The 21,628-nt window shown below is 60.5% G+C and overlaps 1 protein-coding gene across 1 annotated transcript; it reads right to left on the reverse strand.

Annotated features, from left to right (window-relative positions):
• Positions 1-7,164: 7,164 nt before the first annotated feature.
• On the reverse strand, positions 7,165-15,113 carry LOC100085126 (homeobox protein notochord-like). Its single transcript, XM_029046762.1, has 3 exons — positions 14,840-15,113; positions 9,319-9,509; positions 7,165-7,560 (listed from the first exon to the last, which is right to left on the reverse strand). Exons 1-3 carry the CDS (start codon positions 15,111-15,113, stop codon positions 7,399-7,401), a joined length of 627 nt encoding a protein of 208 aa, XP_028902595.1. The 3' UTR covers positions 7,165-7,398.
• Positions 15,114-21,628: the final 6,515 nt, after the last annotated feature.

The following is a 21,628-nucleotide window of genomic DNA, read 5'->3' on the forward strand; positions in this document are numbered from 1 at the left end:
TAATGAGGTGTCCATCCCCCTGATTCTATTTATCGTGAATAAGTGAGAAGCAGTCAGAGGTCATGGGTTCCAATTCCGCTCCGCCACTTGTCAGCTGGGTGACCGTGGGCGAGTCACTTCACTCCTCTGTGCCTCGGTTCCCTCATCCGCAAAATGGGGATGAAGACTGAGCCTCCGGCGGGACGACCCGATGACCCCGTATCTCCCCCAGCGCTCAGAACGGTGCTCTGCACGGGGTAAGCGCTTAACAAATACCAACATTACTATTGAATTGTCTTGTTTTTGTCCGTCCGTCTCCCCCGATTAGACTGTGAGCCCGTCACCGGGCAGGGATCGTCGCTATCCGTTGCCCAGTTGTCCATTCCAAGCGCTCAGTCCAGCGCTCTGCACATAGTAAGCGCTCGGGAAATACGATCGAATGAAGGAATGACTGGGAGCCCCACGGGGGACGTCCCGACTACCCTGTATCAACCTCAGCGCTTAGAACAGAGTTCGGCACCTAGTGAGCACGCTGCCGCTTGTCAGCCGTGTGACTGTGGGCAAGTCACTTCACTTCTCTGTGCCTCAGTTCCCTCATCTGTAAAATGGGGACGAAGACTGCGAGCCCCACGTGGGACGACCCGATGACCGTGTATCTCCCCCAGCGCTTTAGAACGGTGCTCTGCACCTAGTAAGCGCTTAACAAATACCAACATTTTAATTATTATTATTAAACGGCAACATTTGAGAAGCAGCGTGGCTCAGAGGAAGGAGCCAGGGTTTAGGAGTCAGAGGTCGTGGGTTCTAATCCCGGCGCCGCCACCTGTCGGCTGTGGGACTTTGGGCGAGTCACTTCCCTTCTCCGGGCCTCGGTGACCTCATCTGGAAAATGGGGATGAAGACCGGGAGCCCCACGGGGGACAGCCCGATGACCCTGGATCTCCCCCAGCGCTTAGAAGGGTGCTCGGCACATAGTAAGCGCTTAACAGATACCGACATTATCATCATCATTATTATTATTAGGTCGTGGGTTCTAATCCCGGCTCGGCCACTTGTCTGCTTTGTGACCTTGGGCGAGTCACTTCACTTTTCTGGGCTCGTTATATCCCGGCTAGACTACCGTGTCAGCCTTCTCTCCGACCTCCCTTCCTCCTCTCTCGCCCCGCTCCGGTCTATTCTTCGCTCCGCCGCCCGGCTCGTCTTCCCGCAGAGACGCTCCGGGCGTGTCACTCCCCTTCTTAAAAACCTCCAGTGGTTGCCTGTCGACCTCCGCACCAAACAAAAACTCCTCACTCTAGGCTTCGAGGCTCTCCGTCGCCTCGCCCCTTCCTACCTCTCCTCCCTCCTCTCTCTCTACCGCCCACCCCGCACGCTCCGCTCCTCCGCCGCCCGCCTCCTCGCCGTCCCTCGGTCTCGCCCGTCCCGCCGTCGACCCCCGGGTCGCGTCCTCCCGCGGTCCCGGAACGCCCTCCCTCCTCGCCTCCGCCAAACCGATTCTCTTCCCCTCTTCGAAACCCTACTTAAAACTCACCTCCACCGAGAGGCCTTCCCAGACCGAGCTCCCCTTCTCCCTCTACTCCCTCTACCGCCCCCCCCTTCACCTCTCCGCGGCTTAACCCTCTTTTCCCCCCATTTCCCTCCGCTCCTCCTCCTCTCCCTTCCCATCCCCTCAGCACTGTACTCGTGGCTTAACTGTATATATCTATTACCCTATCTATTTTGTTAATGACATGCACATCGCCTCGATTCCATTTAGTCGCCATCGGTTTTTACGAGACGTCCTTCCCCTCGACTCTATCTATCGCCATCGTTCTCGTCCGTCCGTCTCCCCCGACCGGACCGTGAGCCCGTCGGACGGCGGGGACCGTCTCTGTCTGTTGCCGACTTGTCCATTCCGAGCGCTCAGTACGGTGCTCTGCACGTAGTAAGCGCTCAATAAATACTATTGAATGAATGAATGAATGAATGAATGAATGAATGAATGGGCCTCAGTGACCTCCTCTGGAAAACGGGGATAAAGACCGTCAGCCCCAGGGGGAGGGGGACTGCGTCCAACCTAACTTGCGTCTACCCCTGCGGCTTAGAACGGTGCTGGCCGCCGAGCGACTTAACGAACGCCAGCGTTATGCCCGTGTGGACTTGGGCAAGCCGCGGAACCTCTCCGTGCCTCAGTTCCCTCATCTGTAAAAGGGGGATGAAGACTGTGGGCCCTACGTGGGACAACCCGACGACCTTGCATCCAGCCCAGCGCTTAGAACAGTGCTTGGCACCTAGTAAGCGCTTAACAAAGACCAACCGAAGAAAACCAAACAGACCCCCGGTCCCCGCATCCGTAAACGGGGGATCGGGGCCGCCAGCCCCGCGTGGGACGAGGACGGCGTCCGGCCCCGTTTGCTCCTCCCCATCCCGGCGCTTAGTAGAGGGCCTGGCGCGTAGTGACCGCTTATCCTCGGCGGAAAGAGCCCGGGCTGGGGGGTCAGAGGTCACGGGTTCGAATCCCCGCTCCGCCACTTGGCCGCCGTGTGACCGTGGACGAGCCGCTTCACTTCTCTGGGCCTCAGCGACCTCATCCGTAAAAGGCGGGTGAAGACTGGGAGCCTCGCGTGGGACAACCCGATGACCCGGCGCTTAGAACAGTGCTCTGCACATTGTGAGCGCTTAACAAACACCAACATTATTATTATTAACCGCGGTTATTATAGGTGGAGACCGGAGGGGCGGGTGCCGCTGATCTGGAGAACGTGGATCATTTGCGGCGGGGAGAGGGGTCCGGGGTCCGTCCCCAGAGACCCAGCTTTCCTCCCAGTTGCCTCTTCCCCCCCAAATTCCTCGGCTCCCTCCCGAGCCTTCCCCCCTCTTCCTCCCCCTCAAGACCCTCCTTTTTCCCCCTCCTAGCCCCCCTAACCCTCCCCAAGGGGTCAAATGCAGGCCACAGCCTGGCCAGACAGTGGGGTGTCTAATCTGATCCCCTCTAATGGCCGGGGACAAAGCGGGCCTCAGCTCATTTCCTCTCCCCCACCGGGCCTCCTTCCCCCTTCCCTCCATTTGCAAGAACAAAGGTCTCGTCCTAGCCTGCCCCAGTGGATCCACCGCTATGTACTGAGCGCTTAACCGGGCGCAGAGCGCCGTGAGAAGTGCTCGGGAGAGCAATCGTGGAACTTGTTCCAGCGCCCAGGCCACAGGGTTGGACACTGTCCCCGTCCCACGGCCGGCTCGCACTCTTACCCCCATTTTCCAGATGAGGGAACTGAGAAGTGAAGTGACTTGCCCCGCAGCAGACACGGGGCGGCGTCGGGATTAGAACCCACGCCCTCTGACTCCCAAGCCCGGGCTTCCACGGTACATAGTGGATAGGATGGGATCCCCGCCCTGCAGAAGCGGCTTGGCCTGGTGGGTAAGGTATTTGTGACGCGCTTACTATGTGCAGAGCACTGTTCTAAGCGCTGGGGGAGATGCAGCATCATCGGGTGGTCCCACACGAGGCTCACGGTTAATCCCCATTTTACAGATGAGGGAACTGAGGCACAGAGAAGCGACTTGCCCACAGCTGACAAGTGGCAGAGGCGGCATTCGAACCCATCACCTCCGGCTCCCGAGCCCGGCCCCCTTCCACTGAGCCCCGCGGCTTCGCTGGGCCCGGGGGTCAGGGGGACCTGGGTTCGAATCCCGGCTCCGCCACCCGCCTGCTGTGCGACCTCGGGCGGGTCGCTTCTCTGGGCCTCGGCGACCTCGTCCGGAAAAGGGGGGCGAAGACGGCCAGCCTCAGGTGGGACGCCCCGACGGTTATAGCTCGCGTCCGCCCCATTGCTCAGTACAGTGCCTGGGTAGGTAACGTTCCAAGCGCTTAGTCCAGCGCCCTGCACATAGTAAGCGCTCGATGAATCCTATCGAATGAATGAACGAATAGGCATTTAAGAGACGCCGCGACGACGATGATTATTCTTAACGAATCTCCTTTTCAACATACAGAGGTTTGGTCCCGGCTCTGCCGGTGTGTGAGGGAAGGCACACACAACCTGAATCTCCGTCTCTCTCAACGCCAAGTTCAACTAAACTCACCTCGGCCAGGGAACGCGTCCTCTTTCGTCGCGCTGCCCTCTCCCAAGCGCTCAGTACAGGGCTCCGCACACAGTGAGCGCTCAATAAGTACGATGGAGCGATCTCTTCTGGGGTACAGGGCAGAGAGGAAGAGGTACAGGGGCCTGGTGGAAAGAGCCCGGGCCCGGGAGTCGGAGGTCCCGGGTTCTAATCCCCGCTCCTCCGCTTTCATTCGTTCGGTCGTACCTATTGAGCGCTTCCTGTGTGCAGAGCGTGGGAAAGGACAATTCGGACAGTTCGGCACACGACAGGCTCACGGACCCGTCGGCCCCGTGACCCCGGGCGGGTCCCGTATCTGTGCCTCGGCTTCCTCATCTATAAAATGGGGATTAAAGGACGATGAGGACGGTCTTTGTCAAGGGCTTGCTCCGCGCCAAGCGCCGTTCTAAGCGCCGGGGGAGGTCATCGGGTCGCCCCACGGGGGGCTCTGATCCCCGGGCGAGGTGACCGAGGCCCAGAGAAGCGACTCTGGGCGGGATTAGAACCCACGACCTCTGACTCCCAAGCCGGGGCTCTTTCCGCCGAGCCGCGCTGCTCCTCCCTGGACGGTGAGCCCCACGGGGGTCAGGGAGCGGTAGATACCCCAGTGCTTAGCACACCGCTTAACCGACGCCATCGCCGATCGCGTTTATGGAGTGCTCACCGGGGGCAGAGCACTGTACCGAACGCTCGGGAGCGTACGAGATAAAAGCCGCCCACGGCGACCCCCCCCCCCCCCCCCCCACACGGACCCGGTAGAAAGATCGGGGTCCGGGGGGGGGGCAGAAGGCCCTGGGTTTCTCACCTCAGCCCTGCCCCTCGCCGGCTGGGTGGCCCCGGACAAGTCATTTAACCTCTCTGTGCCTCGGTTCCCTTATCTGTAAAACCGGGGACCCCGTTTATCGAGCGCTTTCTGGAAGCGCTTAGCAAGTAGCACCATCATGACTTTCCTCCCTCTGCCTTAGACCGTGAGTCCCGCGGGGGCCGTGTCCGACTTCCTTGGTCCTCCGTCAGCTCGTCGTGGGCGGGGACGGGCGCCGTCTATGGTTGTGCCGCCCTTTCCCAAGCGCTCAGTACAGTGCTCTGCCCTCGCCGAGCGCTTAACAGACAGGATCGAACGACATACGGATTCCTACGGACGGCTCGTTTTCCTCCAGCTCATCGCCCGCGACGAGCCTAGCGGAAAGAGAGCGGGCCTGGGAGTCGGAGGCTCCGGGTTCGAATGCCGGCTGGGCCACCTGCCTGCCGCGGGACCTCGGAAGTCACTTCCCTCCTCAACGCCTCCGTTTCCGCAAATATCAAAGGGGGATTCCGTACCCGTGCACCGTGAGCTTCCCGGAGGGGCCGGGCCCGCGTCTGACCCGACGCCCCAGCGCTCCGCACAGTGCTCGACGCACCCAGCGGGGGCTAAAGAGATACCATAACGGATCACGAATTAGCCACGTGGCCACCTGTACCCCAGGGGCTCAGCCACGGGGCAGAGGAGCGGCCACAGCCCGGCCCCGGGGGGGTTCGAGGGACCGGGTTCTAATCCGTCCTGCCCCTCGTCCGCTGCGTGACCTCGGACGAGCCGCTTCCCTTCTCCTCGTCCGTAAAACCGGGATGAAAATGTGGGACCGTTCGCGTCTAACAACCCCAAGCCCGGCACTTAATAAGCGCTTCAGAGACCCTAAGAAAAAAGAAAGGGAGAGGCTCGGTGGCAAGAGCCCGGGCTCGGGGAGTCGGCGGCGGCGGGTTCTGATCCCGCGCTGGTCTGCTGGGTGACCTTGGGGAAGTCACCTCGCTTCCGCGGGCCTCAGTTCCCTCGTCTGGAGAAGGGGGATGAAGCCTGGGAGCCCCGCGGGGGACAAGCTGCTGACCTGGGATCTCCCCGGGCGCCCAGAGCGGCGCTTGGCACCTAGTAAGCGCTTAACCGCCACCATCTTCCTTCTTAGCATTAGTGAAAGAAAATCCCCAGCGCACCACTGAAAATGGAGCAGCTTTATTAGAACGCCGATCGCGGCAAATAAATTAACGGTGCTTCCCTCTCTTTATAAATAGCCTACGGGGCCCGGGCGGAACGAAAGACCGGGCAGAGGGCGAGGAAACGAGCCCTCCCCTCCCCCCCGTGTCCCGGGGACCCCCTCGTCCCCCCCAACGCACCCCCAGGTCCATCACCTGAGCTCCGGTCAGCCGGAGGGGTTTCGCGAGCGGGGGTCGGGACCCGTGGGAGCGATAGCCGAGGCCCCGTTCGCCTCCACCTGTGTTTCCCGGGGGCCCGGCCCGCCCCCCGAACCGAGTGTCACCCCCGGGGGGGACCGCCGGACCCCCGAGGCCGGTCCCCCCCGCCACAGTCCCGCCGTTCCAGCCCCGGGGGCCAGGTTTGGCCTCCCGAGCAGGAGCCGGGCCGCTCCCCGGCGTCCACCTTGGATTTTCCCCTCCCTCCCCGGCCCGGAGCTTCGTCCTCTGGTTCCCGGGCGGCTTCCGAGGTGATCAAATCCAAGGGTCCGGGCCGGGAATTTCTGGCGGGAAGCGGCTGGCTGATCTGCCAGCTGTGCGACCCGGTCCCGGGTCCCGGGCGTCCGCCGTGAACCTCCGCGGGTGCGTCGGCGCGGACCCGCAACCCGCCCGCTCCCCCGCCCGAAGCCTTCCTGCGGGTCCGCCTCCCCCAAGAAGCCCTCCCTGCCTAAGCCCCGCTTCCCCTCATCTCCCCCACTCCCTTCTGCGTCGCCCCGCCTCGCGTCCCCCCGTCGCCTACGTCCAGATCCGTCATCCGTTCGTCGATATCGAAGTCCGCCTCCCCCGCCGGGCCGTGAGCTCGCCGTGGGCAGGGGATGCGACAGTCTACCGTCGCGCGGTCCTCTCCCGAGCGCTTAGTACAGTGCTCCGCGCACAGTAAGTGCTCGGTAAACACGACCGACTCGCGTTTTCTTTAAAGGGCGGACGGCGGAGGACGCCGTCCCCCGAAGCGGTCGGGCTGGGTGACCGTGGGCAAGCCGCGGGGTCTTCCGCGGGCCTCGGTCCCCTCCTCCGGAAAATGGGACCGTGAGCCCGTCGGCGGGCGGGGACCGTCTCTACCTGTTGCCGAACTGTCCGAGCGCTTAGTACGGTGCCCTGCACCTAGTAAGCGCTCGATCGGTACTATTGAATGAATGGGGATGGAGACCGGGAGCCCGCACGGGGGGACGGCCTCGTTTCCCTGGGCCCACCCCGGCGCTCAGCACAGCGGCCGGGCCCCCAGACAGGGACGCCGCGGTCAGCGTGCCGGTCATCTGGGGTCGGGAGCCGGAGAGGGGGCTCGGGAGGCGGGCCCGGGGGGCCGGCCGGAGGAGGAGGAGGCGGGGAGGCCGCGGCCGGCCCCGCTCAGTTGTCGACGTCCAGCGCGTCGTCCCCGTCGCTGGGGTCGCCCTCGTCGGACGACGGCGGGGCCCGGGGCCGCGGGACCAGCAGGGCCAGCTTGGCCGCCTTCTGCTCCTGGCTCTGCTTCCGCCACTTGATCCTTCGATTCTGGAACCAGACTTTCACCTACGGGGTGGGGACAGAGCCGAATCGCCGCTCAAGGGGTCGCCTCGGGGCCCGAGGGTGTGGGCGGGACTGGACTGAGTGAGCGCGGAGCGCTCGGGAGAGTGCCCGTGCGTTCGTTCCGTCTCGGCGCGCCGACTGCGTGCAGAGCGCTGTACTGAGCGCTTGGGAGAGTATCCACGCATTCGGTCATATTTATCGAGCGCTGACCGTGTGCAGGGCTCGGTGCTCAGAGCTCGGGAGAGTATTCGTGCATCCGTTCAGTGGTTTCGACTGAGCGCTACGCGCAGAGCGCCGTGCCGAGCACTTGGGAGAGCAACCGTGCATTCATCCGGTCATATTTATCGAGCACTGACTGTGTGCAGAGCGCCGTGCTGAGCCCGCGGGAGAGGACGGTTCAACGACAGACACGTTCCCGCCCCAAACAAACTCACAGTCTAGAGTAACAGATCGGTACAGATCAAATGCATGTAATACAGAGTATAATAATAATTACGGCACTGTTAAGTACTTACTACGCGCTAGGCGCCGTGCTAAGTGCTGAGAACAAGCAAAGGGGGTTGGACACAGTCCCCGTCCCACCTGGGCCTCGGTTTCAATCCCCATTTTCCAGATGAGGGAACCGAGGCCCGGAAGTGAAGTGACTCGCCCGAGGTCACGCAGCAGACAAACGGCAGAGCCCGGGATCAGAACCCGTGACCCTCTGACTCCGGTCCAGGTCCACGCTGGAGAAGCAGCGTGGCCCAGTGGCCGGAGCCCGGGCCCGGGAGTCAGGAAGGCCTGGGTTCTAATCCCAGCTCCGCCACTTGTCTGCTGTGTGACCCCGGGCAAGTCACTGTGTCTAGATCTAGAATTTATCTGTTCTGAGGCTACTGACGCCTGCCTTGTTGTTCCGTGGTCTGTCTCCCCGCTTCTAGACCGTGAGCCCGTCGGGGGCAGGGATCGTCTCCATCTACCGCCGAACTGCACCTGCCAAGCGCTTAGGACAGTGCTCCGCGCACAGTCGGCGCTCAATAAATACCACTGGATGAATGAATGGATGAACTTCTCCGGGCCTCGGTTTCCTCAACTGTAAAACGGGGACTAAGACCGTGAGCCCCAATGGGACAACCTGATGATCTTGCATCTCCCCCCCGCCCCCCCCCCCCCCCCCCGGCGCTTAGAACGGTGCTCGGCACACAGTAAGCGCTTAACAAATACCATCGTCATTATTGATCCCGGCTCCGCCTCCGTTCCCTCATCTGGAAAATGGGGATGGAGACTGTTAAGCCCCACGTGGGACAAGGACCGCGCCCGACTCCGACGACGACGGCACCCGTCGAGCGCTTCCTACGTGCCAAGCACCGTTCTAAGCGCCGGGGGGGGTGGATACGAGGTCATCGGGTCGTCCCCCGTGGGGTTCGCGGTCTTCCTCCCCGTTTTCCAGATGAGGCAACCGAGGCCCGGAGACGTGAAGCGACCGGCCCGGAGTCCCACGGCCGGCACGGCGGCCGGCGCACGGTAAGCGCTCGGCGGGTGCCGTCCGGGGGGGAGGGGGAGTGTCCCGGCTCCGGGAGGGAGAGGCCGGCGGAGGCCGGTGGCTAGCGAGGGGCGGGCCGCGGGCGGGCCACCGGTCCCGGCCGGCCCGGCCGAAGGCGACGGCGAGCCGCTCCCGGGTTCCGCCGGAGGGAAACGGGGCGGATCCCGCTCCCGGGACCGCTCCCTTCGTCCCGGCCTATTTCCTAAGCGCCGGGAAGGCAGAGGCGGGCGGCGTGTCCTCACCTGCACCTCGGAGAGCTTGAGGCTGGTGGCCAGCTGCACCCGCTCGGCCCCCACCAGGTACTGCTGCTTCAGAAACTCCTTCTCCAGCCTCTCCAGCTGCTTGGAGCTGAACACCGTCCGGACCCGCTTGGCTTTCTCCGGGGCCTTCGTCTGCCACGGCGGCGAGCCCGCGAACCCGGCCGGTTCCGGTCCTGGAGGGGGGAGACCGAGTCAGCGAGAAGCCTCCCCCGGCCCCGCCTCGGCCGGGGAAGCGGCCCGGACTGGCGGGCAGACGCCAGGTCTCCTCCGCCGCCGGCCCGGGACGCCCTCCCCGCTCGCATCCCCCAAACCGACCCTCTTCCCCTCTCCCGAGAGCTCGCCTCCTCCGGGAGGCCTTCCCGGACCGAGCCCTCCCTTCCCCTCCGCTCCTCCCCACGTCTGATTTATCTGTGGATCTAATTCATCACTATTTTATGGACGGTGCGTCTCCATCCATCTTCACCTCGCTATTTAGACCGTGAGCCCGTCGTCGGGCCGGGGCGGTCTCTCCCCGTTGCCCAACGGCACGGGCCAAGCGCTTGGGACAGTGCTCTGCACCCAGTCGGCGCTCGGTAAATACGACTGATGAATGAGGTCGCGGTTCCGATCCCGGCTCCGCCGCCGGTCGGCCGGGGGACCTCGGTCCAGTCCCTTCACCTCTCTGGGCCTCGGCTGCCTCGGCCGTAAAACCGGGTTTTAAAAACTGGGAGCCCCGCGTGGGGCGATCGGATGACCCCGTATCTATCCCGGCGCTCGGAACGGTGCCCCGCACAGAGTGAGCGCTCGACGGATCATTATTCGCTGGGCCTCGGCGCCCTCCTCGGGAAAAGGGGGGTGGAGACCGCGAGCCCCACGGGGGGCAGGGACCGTGTCCACCCCGATCCGCCTGTTCCCACCCCAGCGCTTAGTAATAACAACGGTATTCGTTGAGCGCTTCCTAGGTGCCGGCCACTGTTCTAAGCGCTGGGGGAGATACAAGGTCGTCAGGTGGCCCCACGCGGGGCTCACGCTTTTAATCCCCATTTTACAGATGAGGTCGCTGAGGCACGGAGAGGGGAAGCGACTCGCCCACAGTCACACAGCCGACAGGTGGCGGAGTCGGGATCGGAACCCACCGCCTCCGCCTTTCCAGGCTCTTTCCACTAAGCCAGGCTGCGGGGCCGTAATTATCATCACCGTACTCCGTGTTGTATGGTGCGTCGTTCATTATTTCGATGGCATTTATTGAGCGCTTACTACGTGCAGAGCACTGTACTAAGCGCTCGGAATGGACAATTCGGCAACAGAGACCGTCCCCGCCCGACGACGGGCTCCCGGGAGGTTATATATATCTGTTTACCCTCTAGACCGGGAGCTTGCCGTGGGCAAGGAATGTGTCTTTTCCTTAGACTGTCCTCTCCCAAGTGCTTAGTACGGTGCTCTGCACACAGTTAGCGCTCAATAAATACGGTCGCGCCGCCGAGTGAATATCTGAAATTCATTTATTTATGTATATTAATATCCGTCTCCCCCTACCAGCTCGTCGCGGGCAGGGAACGTGTCTTGTTTCTTCTTCCATTGCTCTCTCCCCAGCGTTTAGTGCGGCGCTCCGCCCACGGTCGGAAGCACAGAGGGAAGCGGCGCGGAGTGGTGGACAGAGCAGGGGCCTGGGAGTCGGGTCGCGGGTTCTAATCCCGCCTCCGCCACTTGTCGGCCCCGCGCGAGTCACTTCACTCCTCTGGAAAATGGGGGATCGAGGAGTGCGCGCGACCCGACGCGCCTGGATCCACCCCAGCGCTCCGAGCGGCGTCCGGCACGCAGCGGGTGCCGAACAAATCCCTTAATTATCATTAATTACTACTACCGGTCGGCGCCCGATAAATACGATGGAACGAGTGGACGAAGCGGTGAGGGCGAGGCGGCTTTGCAGGAGAGCAAGTGGTCAAAAATCCCACCGCCCCCCAACCCCTGAAATAAAATCTCCAGTCGCCACCGGTTTTTCCGGGTAAGAGGGAAGCAGTGGAAAAGGGCCCGGGGCCGGGAGTCCGGAGACCTGGGTTCCAATCCTGCCTCTGTGCTACGTCTGCCGGGTGATCGCGGGCGCTTCTCCGGGCCTCGGTTTACTCGTCTGTAAAAGGGGGATGAGACGGTCTGTTCTCTCGCTCCCCTCCTTTAGACTGTGAGCTCACGGTGGGCGGGGAATGGCCCCGTTCGTTGATGTCTTGTTCCTTCCCAGGCCTTTCCCAGCGCTTAGGAGAGCGCTTGGCACATTGTGAGCGCTTAATACCCAGGTATTATCATCAGTAGAGTGCTCTGCACAGAGTAAGCGCTTTAACAAATACGGTTGAGGGAATAAATGAATGAACGGGTCCCACAGGACACATCGGCGGGGCTCAGTGGAAAGAGCCCGGGCTGGGGAGTCGGAGGTCCTGGGTTCTAATCCCGGCTCCGCCGCCTGTCAGCCGGGTGACTTGGGGCCGGTCACTTCGCTTCTCTGGGCCTCAGTGACCTCGTCTGTCAAATGGGGATGAAAACTGCGAGCCCCACGCGGGACAAGCCGATGACCTCGTACCGCCGCCCCCAGCGCTTAGAACAGTGCTTGGCACATAGTAAGCGCTTCACAAATGCCATCGTTAATATTATCAGGTCTGTGCCAGATCGGATTATCTTATATCTCCCCTAGTGATTAGGGAGATGCTTGACACATAGAATGCACTTTCTAATAATTATTATTATTATTATTATATATTATTAATAACCCGCGGGGCTCCGGGTCTTCATCCCCGTTTTCCAGGGGAGGGAACTGAGGCCCAGAGAAGTGAAGTGACTCGCCCAGGGTCACACGGCCGGCAAGGGGCGGAGCCGGGATCAGAACCTCAGACAGGAGAAGCGTCTCGTGGCTCAGTGGAAAGAGCCCGGGCTTGGGAGCCGGAGGTCATGGGTTCGAATCCCGGCCCGGCCGCTCGTCGGCTGGGCGACTGTGGGCAGGTCACTTCACTTCTCGGTGCCTCAGTTACCTCCTCCGTAAAACGGGGATTGAGACCGTGAGCCCCAAGTGGGACGACCTGATTCCCCCGTGTCCACCCCAGCGCTCGGAACAGTGCTCGGCACATAGTAAGCGCTTAACGAATACCGACATTATTATTATCACCTCCCCCAGCGCTCAGAACGGTGCTCTGCACAGAGTAAGCGCTTAACAAATACCGACATTATACAATGAATTATTAAGGTTCCCTTTTCCTGCCTACGGAGGCCGGTCAATGAACGGTCTTTATTGGGCGCTTACTGCGTGCAGAACACTGTACTAAGCGCTTGGGAGGGGGGACGACGGAATATAGCGGGCACATTCCCTGCCCACAGATTTACAGTCTAATAATAATAATAACAATAAAGGCACTAGTCATGTGCTTAAGGGACAATTAACCGACTCCCCTCCCCTTCAAAGCCTGATCGAAAGCCCGTCTCCTCCAGGAGGCCTTCCCCGATCAGCTCGCTGCGGGCAGGGAGGGTCACATCGTAATCTCCCAAGCGTTTAGCACAGCGCTCTGCCCACCGTGAGCGCTCGGTCGACCCGGCTGAATGAATAAATGCGATCGTCCCGAGTGGACCGCCCAAAGCCTGGGGCGACGCGACCTGAGGCCGACGATGATAATCGTCACGGTATTTGTTAAGCGCCTACTATGTGCCAGGCACTGTACTAAGCGCCGGGGTGGGGTTGGACACGGTCCCCGTCCCACGGGGGGCTCGCGGTCCTGGTTTTACAGGTGAGGCCCGGAGAAGTGAAGCGACTTATCCGAGGTCACCCAGCAGCCGGGTCGACGGGGGCGGGATTAGAACCCGTGACCTCCTGCCTCCCGGACCGGTGCCGACTACCTTCCCTGGATCGTCCCCGGTGTCCCAAGCAGCGTGGCTCGGTGGAAAGAGCCCGGGCCTGGGAGCCGGAGGTCGTGGGTTCGAATCCCGGCTCGGCCGCCTGTCAGCCGGGCGACTGTGGGCGAGTCACTTCACTTCCCTGGGCCTCAGCGACCTCATCTGGAAAACGGGGATTAAGACCGTGAGCCTCACGTGGGACGACCCGATTCCCCTGTGTGTACCCCAGCGCTTAAAACGGTGCTCTGCACATAGTAAGCGCTTAACAGATACCAACACTATGGGGAAGCGGCGTGGCTCGGTGGAAAGAGCCCGGGCTTGGGAGGCAGAGGTCGTGGGTTCGACTCCCGGCTCGGCCGCCTGTCAGCCGGGCGACTGTGGGTGAGTCACTTCACGTCTCTGGGCCTCAGCGACCTCGTCTGGAAAACGGGGATTAACCGTGAGCCTCACGTGGGACGACCCGATGACCCTGTATCTCCCCCAGCGCTTACAACGGTGCTCTGCACCTAGTAAGCGCTTAACAGATACCAACAGTATACCGATTTGTACATTCCAAGCGCTTAGTAGAGTGCTCTGCACGTAGTAAGCGCTCAATAAATACTAATGAGTGAACGAACCCCCAAAATCCCTTTCCAAACTCTAAATCGTGGATTGTCCCGGACTGTGATCCCGCCTCCCAATCCCCCCCCCCCCCGGCCCGGAAATTCTCTCCCAGCGCTTAGAACGGTGTCCCGCACACGGAACGCTCCCACTTGGCACTCTTAACGACGGTGATCAGGGTACTCGCTAAGTGCTAAGTATGTGCTAAACGTTGGGGATACGCGTCCATCAGGTGGGACTCGAGAGGGAAGGATCTAATCCCCAATCTACAGAGGCCGTGGGTTCTAATCCCGGCTCCACCGCTTGCCAGCCGTGTGACCTTGGCCAAGTCACTTCCCTTCTCTGGGCCTCAGTGGCCTCATCTGCAAAGGGGGGGTGAAGCCTGGGAGCCCCACGGGGGTCAACGTGGTGAGCTTGCATCCACCCCAGCGTTCAGAACGGTGCTCGGCACGCAGTAAGCGCTTAACGAATGCCAACATTGAGCGTGGCTCAGTGGAAAGAGCACGGGCTTTGGAGTCGGAGGTCATGGGTGCGAATCCCGGCTCGGCCACTTGGCGGCTGGGGGACTGTGAGCGAGTCACTTCACTTCTCTGGGCCTCGGGGGCCTCATCTGTCAAATGGGGATGAACTGCGAGCCTCGGGCGGGACCACCCGATGACCCTGCCTCTCCCCCGGCGCTCAGGACAGTGCTCGGCACCCAGGAAGCGCTTAACGCATACCAACATTCTCATCACCGCTGTTCTTTCTGCCAGTTGAACCCAGGCCCGGTCCCAGGCGGGGCCCGGCGGGAGGGAAAGGACTCGACCGAGGTGGCCCGGCCAAGGGGCTCTGGGGGGCACGTCCCGCTCTAAAACGCAGTTCGAAGCGCTGGGGAAGGAGATCAGGTTTCCAGATGAGGTCACCGAGGTCCAGAGAGGTGACCGGCCCCAAGCCCCCCCGGCTGCCAAGGGGCAGGGCCGGGATCCGAACCCGTGACCTCGGACTGCCCCGCCCGGCCTCTTCCCCGGCGCCCAACACTGTGCGAAGCGCTGGCGAGGGGCCCAGGGGTCCTTACCTCCGGAGGGGCAGCTGGGGTGGGAGCAGGCCTGGCTGAGGAAGAAGGCCGGGGGGCCGGCAGGAGGAGGAGGAAGAGGAGGAGGGGGGCCCGGCAGGAGCCCCAGCGTGTAGCAGAGGGGCAACGAGGCCACCAGGGGAGGGAGCCAAGGGCCCGGGCCCGGGGGGGGACCGGGGGGCTCGGACGCCCGGCGGGGCCCGGGCCGGGCCAGGATGGAGTCGATGTGGAAGGAGGTCAGCTGGCGGGCCGAGGCCGGCATCCCGGAGACCGGCATCCCGGAGGCCGGCCTGGAGGAGGACGACGACGAGGACGACGAGGACGACGAGGCTCCGACCGGAGGACTGGACGGCTGGGCCCCGGGCCGAGCTTTATACTGAGCGCCCCTCCCCTCCCGCCCCCCGGCCAGCCACGTGCAAACGGCCACCGGGCCCGGCCCAGTCTGGGGGAGGGAGGGAGGGAGGCGGGAGACCCTCCCTCTCTTCCAGGGATGCAATCGTAACCACCGAGGGCCTTTCCGAGGACCGTCCCAGTTGCCCCTGCCCAGCGCTTAGGACAGCGCCCTGCACACTGTAGGCGCTCAACAAGTAGGACCCCCTGGGGCTGATACGCACAGAGCCACCGGGCTCGGCCCAATTTGGGGGGAGGGAGGCGGGAGACCCTCCCTCTCTTCCAGGGATGGAATAATCACCGTGTTGGGCCTTTCTGAAGACCACCCCAGCTGCCCCTGCCCATTGCTTGGGGCAGTGTTCTGCACACTGGAGGCGCTCAATAAGTAGGACCCACTGGGACTGATACGCAGAGAGCCACCGGGCTCGGCCCAATTTGCCGGGAGGGAGGCGGGGGACCCTCCCTCTCTTCCTGGGATGGAAAAATAACCACGATGGGTCTTTCTGAAAACCGTCGCTTCTCTCTGTGCCCCAGTTGCCCTTTCCGAGCGCTTAGGACAGCGCTCTGCACACCGTAGGCGCTCAATAAGTAGAACCCACGGAGACTGATCTGCAGAGACCCAGCGGGCCGGGCCCAATCCGGGGGAGGGAGGCGGGAGACCCTCCCTCCCTCCCTCCCAGGGATGAAATAATAACCACGAAGGGCCTTTCTGAAGACAGCCCCAGCTGCCCCTTCCCAGCGCTTAGGACAGTGCTCTGCACACTGGAGGCGCTCAATAAGTAGGACCTACCACCGGGCTCGGCCCAATTTGCGGGGAGGGAGGCGGGAGACCCTCCCTCTCTTCCTGGGATGGAAAAATAACCACGATGGGTCTTTCTGAAAACCGGCGCCTCTCTCCGTGCCCCAGTTGCCCTTTCCGAGCGCTTAGGACAAGTGCTCTGCACGCTGTAGGCGCTCAATAAATAGGACCTACTGGGACCGAATGCAGTAAGCGCTCAGCAAGTACGAGGGAGGGAATGAAGCGCTTGCCGGGGGCCGAGCTAATACTAACAGCGAGGGAGTCGTTAAGCGCTTACTCTGGGCCAAGAGCTGGGGAGATGCGGGGTCAAGGAGGTCGGCTCACGGGCCCGCCTCCGCCGCTGGTCCGCCGTGCGACCCTGGGCCAGTCACTTCACTCCGCTGGGCCTCAGTGACCTCATCTGTGAAATGGGGATGAAGACTGAGCCGCACGTGGGACAACCCGGTGACCTTGTATCTTCCCCAGCGCTTTGAACGGTGCTGGGCCCAGAGTAAGCGCTTAACAAATCCCATTATTATTATTATTATTATTATTACGCTGTATCTCCCCCAGCGCTTTGAACAGTGCTGGGCCCAGAGTAAGCGCTTAACAAATCCTATTATTATTATTATTATTACGCTGTATCTCCCCCAGCTCTTTGAACGGTGCTGGGCCCAGAGTAAGCGCTTAACGAATCCCGTCATCATTATTATTATTATTACCTCGTCTCTCCCTCAACGCCTAGAACAGTGCTCGTCACCCAGTAAGGGCTTAACAAATACCATTATTTTTATTATTATTATAGCACCACCCCCTCCGTGGCCGTGATCCAGCTCTGGGAATTCCAGTTTTCCTTAGGGAGAGGTTGGGGGGGGGGGGCGGGGGAAGGGGGAGGGTCGAGGCCGGGAAGGTGTGAAATTTCCCAGGGGTGGAACAAGAGCCTGGTGGGGTTGAGTTGTAAAATCGGCCCCCCTTTCCCCAAAGCACACCTCCCCACCGCCGCAAAAGTCCTCTTTTGAAGTGGTCGAGGCGGTGTCCTGCACATCTGGGGGCTCTCCCCCAGCCCCCCCAATCCCCGGGGACCCCCAACCCCTGGCCTAGCGAGGCAGGTGGGGGGAGGGAGTTTCTGTTTGGAGAAACCAGAAGCCCCTAGCAGACCCCCCCCCCCCCACCCGCTGTCCGTTTCCCTCCTCCTGCCTCGAAAGAGCCCGGGCTTGGGAGTCGGAGGTCATGGGTTCGAATCCCGCCCCCGCAGGGACTTTGTGCGAGTCACTTCACCTCTCTGGGCCTCGGTGACCTCCTCTGTCAAATGGGGATGAAGACCGGGAGCCCCACGTGGGACAACCTGCTCACCTTGTATCGCCCCAGCGCTTAGTACAGTGCTTTGGACATAGTAAGCGCTTAACAAATACCACCATCATTATTATTATTGACTCTCTTCATCTTGAAGAGCCTCCAGCTCCCGGGTCCTCCCCATCTGCCAGCTGGGTCACCCCGGGCAAGTCACTTCACTTCTCTGGGCCTCGGTTCCCTCATCTGGAAAACGGGGACGGAGAGGGCGAGCCCCACCGGGGACGGGGACCGTGTCCCACCCCACCCGCTCCTGTCCGCCCTTGCACTCGGCACAGTGGCCTGGCACGTGATAAGCGTTTCACAAATACCACCAGCGTTATTCTACTCTGGGCCTCAGTTTCCTCATCTGTAAAATGGGGACTGAGACCGTGAGCCCCACGTGGGACGGGGACCGGATCCGCCCCAGCACTAAGTACAGTCCCCGGCACAGGCTTGGGAGTCCGAGGTCTTGGGTTCTAATCCCGGCTCCGCCACTTGTCAGCTGGGTGACTGTGGGCGAGTCACTTCACTCCCCTGGGCCTCAGTGACCTCGTCTGTCAAATGGGGATGAAGACCGTGAGGCCCACGTGGGACCGCCTGATTCCCTTGCATCTCTCCCGGCGCTTAGCGCACAGTGAGCGCTTAACAAATGCCATCATCATGATTATTATGGTTACAGTGCTCTGCGCACAGTGAGCGCCCAAGGAATACGACTGAATGACGCCCAGGCGCCCGCTCCCTCCACCGCGCCACTGTCGATGGTTGGACTGTACTTTCCCAAGCGCTTAGTACAGCGCTCTGCCCCCCCCGGAAGCGCTTAGTAATCATGTTGGTATCTGTTAAGCGCTTACTACGTGCAGAGCACTGTTCTAAGCGCCGGGGGAGATACGGGGTCATCAGGTTGTCCCACGGTGAGGCTCACAGTTAATCCCCATTTTACAGATGAGGGAACTGAGGCGCAGAGAAGTGAAGTCACACAGCTGACAAGTGGCAGGGCCGGGTACAACGCTCTGCCCCCGGGAAGCGCTTAGTACAGCGCTCCGCACCCAATGCGAGCTTAATTGATTGACAACCTGATTCCCCTGTGTCTACCCCAGCGCTTAGAACAGTGCTCGGCACATAGTAAGCGCTTAACAAATACCAACGTTAGCATCATCATTATTAATAAATGGGACTGAATGACTTCCAGGCCCCAGCTCCACCCACTAGGCCACTTGTCTCCACCCCGGCGCTTAGTACGGTGCCTGGCACGTAGTAAGCGCCTAAGAAGTGCCATGATAGGGGGGATTATTATTTGGAAATGAAGTGCTCCGCCTTTGCGCCTCGGGGGGCCCGGCGACCCCTTCCCCAGTGCCCCTCACCTGCCCTCCCTGGAGGTGTGGAGTCGTTAAACCCAGGCCTCGATGGGGGGCGGAGGAGGAAGATTTTCCCCTGGAGCTGGGGAGGGGCCCGGAGGTGTAAATTGGGCGATCATCTCTCTGTGGGGGTCTGACATCTGCATGCGGGGGGGGGGGCGGAGGGCAGGCTCCTCCCCTTTCCCGGGTCCTGGGTTCCAATCCCCCCTCTGCCGGGTGACCTCACTTCGCCGGGCCTCAGTGACCTCGTCTGGAAGCTGGGGATGGACCGTGAGCCCCACCTGACGATAATTATAATAATAATGTTGGCACTGGTTAAGCGCTTACTCTGTGCAGAGCACTGTTCTCAGCGCTGGGGGAGATCCAGGGTCATCGGGTTGTGAGGCTCGCGGTCTTCAGCCCCGTTTTGCAGATGAGGGAACTGAGGCACCGAGAAGTGAAGGGACACGCCCACAGCCACGCAGCTGACAAGTGGCAGAGCCGGGATTCGAACCCATGACCTCCGACTCCCAAGCCCGGGCTCTTTCCGCTGAGCCACGCCGCTTCTCTATTCCCTCGGATCCACCCCAGCGCTTGGCACAGTGCTCGGCGCGTTGTAAGGGCTCCACGGAGGCCGTCGGTATTATGAGTCCATTCATTCGGTCCTATCTATTGGGCGCTCGCTGGTGCAGGGCACTGTACCATCCCGAGTCACTTAACCTCTCTGGGCCTCAGTGACCTCATCTGTAAAATGGGGATTAGCCGTGAGCCTCACGTGGGACGACCCGATGACCCTGTATCTCCCCCAGCGCTTAGAACGGTGCTCTGCACCTAGTAAGCGCTTAACAGATACCAACATTATTATTAAGCGCTCGGGAGAGTCCAAAAGAGGGCAGAACGGTGACGATCCCTGGCCGCAATGAGCTCACAGGGCGGGGGAGACAGATATCAACACAAATAGATATAAATAAATAAAATGATAGATCTGGACATTCATTCAATAGTATTTATTGAGCGCTCACTATGTGCAGAGCACCGTACTGAGCGCTTGGAATGGACAATCTGGCAACAGATGGAGACGATCCCGGCCCACTGACGGGCTCACAGTCTCATCATAAAGTCGGGGGGGGGGGGGGGGGAGGAGACTAATGGTAATAATAATGATGATGGTATTTGGTAAGCGCTCACTATGTGCCAGGCACCGTCCTAAGCGCTGGGGGAGATACAAGTTCATCAGGTGGCCCCACGTGGGCTCAGTCTTCATCCCCATTCTCCGGATGAGGTCACTGAGGCACAGAGACGTGTAGTGACTTGGCCAAGGTCCCGCAGCTGACAAGTGGCGGAGGCGGGATTAGAACCCAAGACCTGTGACTCCCAAGCCCGGGCTCTTTCCACTGAGCCACCCTGCTGCCTAACGGAAGAGCAAAGGGAAGGGGGCGACGCAGAAGGGAGTGGGAGATGAGAAAAAGTGGGGTTAAGTCAGGGAAGGCCTCCTGGAGGAGGTGGGCCTTCGATAAGGCTTTGAAGCGGGGGACAATCATTGTCTGGGGGATTTGAGGAGGGAGGGGGATTACCTTCTATCTACCCCAGCGCTTAGAACAGTGCTTGGCACGTAATAAGCGCTTAACAAAATACCGTCTTCATTATTATTATTATTATTAATAATAACGGCATTTAAGCGCTTATTTAACTTATTATTACACTGGAACAATAAACAGATACATTCCCTGCCCCAAATGAGTTTCTAATGCAACCTCAGCCCATTTGCTCCAGTCCGGCCCAGAAGGGACGTAGAGGACGGCTAATCATGGGTTCGAATCCCGGCTCTGCCACCTGTCGGCTGTGTGACCGTGGGCAAGTCACTTCACTTCTCTGTGCCTCGGTTCCCTCACCTGTAAAATGGCGATGAAGACTGCGAGCCCCACGTGGGACAACCTGATGACCCTGTATCTATCCCAGCGCTTAGAACAGTGCTCCGCACGTAGTAAGCGCTTAATAAATACCAACATTATTATTATTAATAATCCGAGTCCTCCCTAGAAATATTCTAAAGGTCCCCGCTGGGAGAAAATTGGAAGAATTTCCAATCCAGCCCCAAATTTCCCTCACCTTTCCTCCACCGGTGGGTTTTCCATTCTTTTTGCCGTCTTATGTTCTTTTCGCCGTTTTATCACTCTCTTCTGGATTCCGCTAGGGCCTCCAACCAACGGAATTTGAGCTTTTAAGAGTGTGCAGAACCCTGTACTAAGCACTTCATTCACTGAGCGCTTGCTGTGGGCAGAGCTACTGTGCTAAGCGTTTGGGGGAGTCCAATACAACAATCAAAAGACATATAGGCGAATACAAGACACGAGGAAATAAATCATCGGTTTGCATTCGCTCTAGCACTTAGTGCCTGGAACACAGTAAATACCTTAATACTATTAAAAAAGAAATTAATAGATACCTTCCCTGCTCGCAAGGATTTAATTGTCTAGAGGGCATTTTATTTATAGAAGCAGCGGGGCTCAGTGGAAAGAGCCCGGGCTTGGGAGTCAGAGGTCGTGGGTTCTGATCCCGCCACCGCCACTTGTCAGCTGGGTGACCTTTGGCAAGTCACTTAACTTCTCTGGGCCTCAGGTCCCTCATCTGTAAAATGGGGATGAAGATTGTGAGCCCTACGTGGGACGGCATGATCACCTTCTATCTACCCCAGCGCTTAGAACAGTGTTCGGCACGTAGTAAGCGCTTAACAAATACCCTTTATTATTAAGGGCGGAGATCCAAATTGGACCCAGGGCGGGACATAAACCGCCCCCTTGTCCCCCTACCCCACTAAATCATCGAGGCAAGATTGTGGGCAGCCAATGTGTCTACTGTTATACTGTCCTCTCCCGATCGCTTAGTACAGTGCCCCGCACGGTGTAAGCGCTCAATAGATCCGACGAAATGAACGAATGAAGAGTCCAGCCAAGCTCT

Source organism: Ornithorhynchus anatinus, chromosome 18 (genome assembly GCF_004115215.2).
Source record: "Ornithorhynchus anatinus isolate Pmale09 chromosome 18, mOrnAna1.pri.v4, whole genome shotgun sequence".
Lineage (NCBI taxonomy): Eukaryota > Metazoa > Chordata > Mammalia > Monotremata > Ornithorhynchidae > Ornithorhynchus > Ornithorhynchus anatinus.

Bases quoted from the DNA above. Each gene is read 5' to 3' on its own strand.
- LOC100085126 (XM_029046762.1), bottom strand. From the start codon at position 15,113: ATGCCGGTCTCCGGGATGCCGGCCTCGGCCCGCCAGCTGACCTCCTTC. The intron at 9,510-14,839 runs GTAAGGACCCCT...TCCCCCCTCCAG, and splicing joins CCCCAGCTGCCCCTCCGGAG to GACCGGAACCGGCCGGGTTC. The intron at 7,561-9,318 runs GTGAGGACACGC...CCCACCCCGTAG, and splicing joins TCAAGCTCTCCGAGGTGCAG to GTGAAAGTCTGGTTCCAGAA.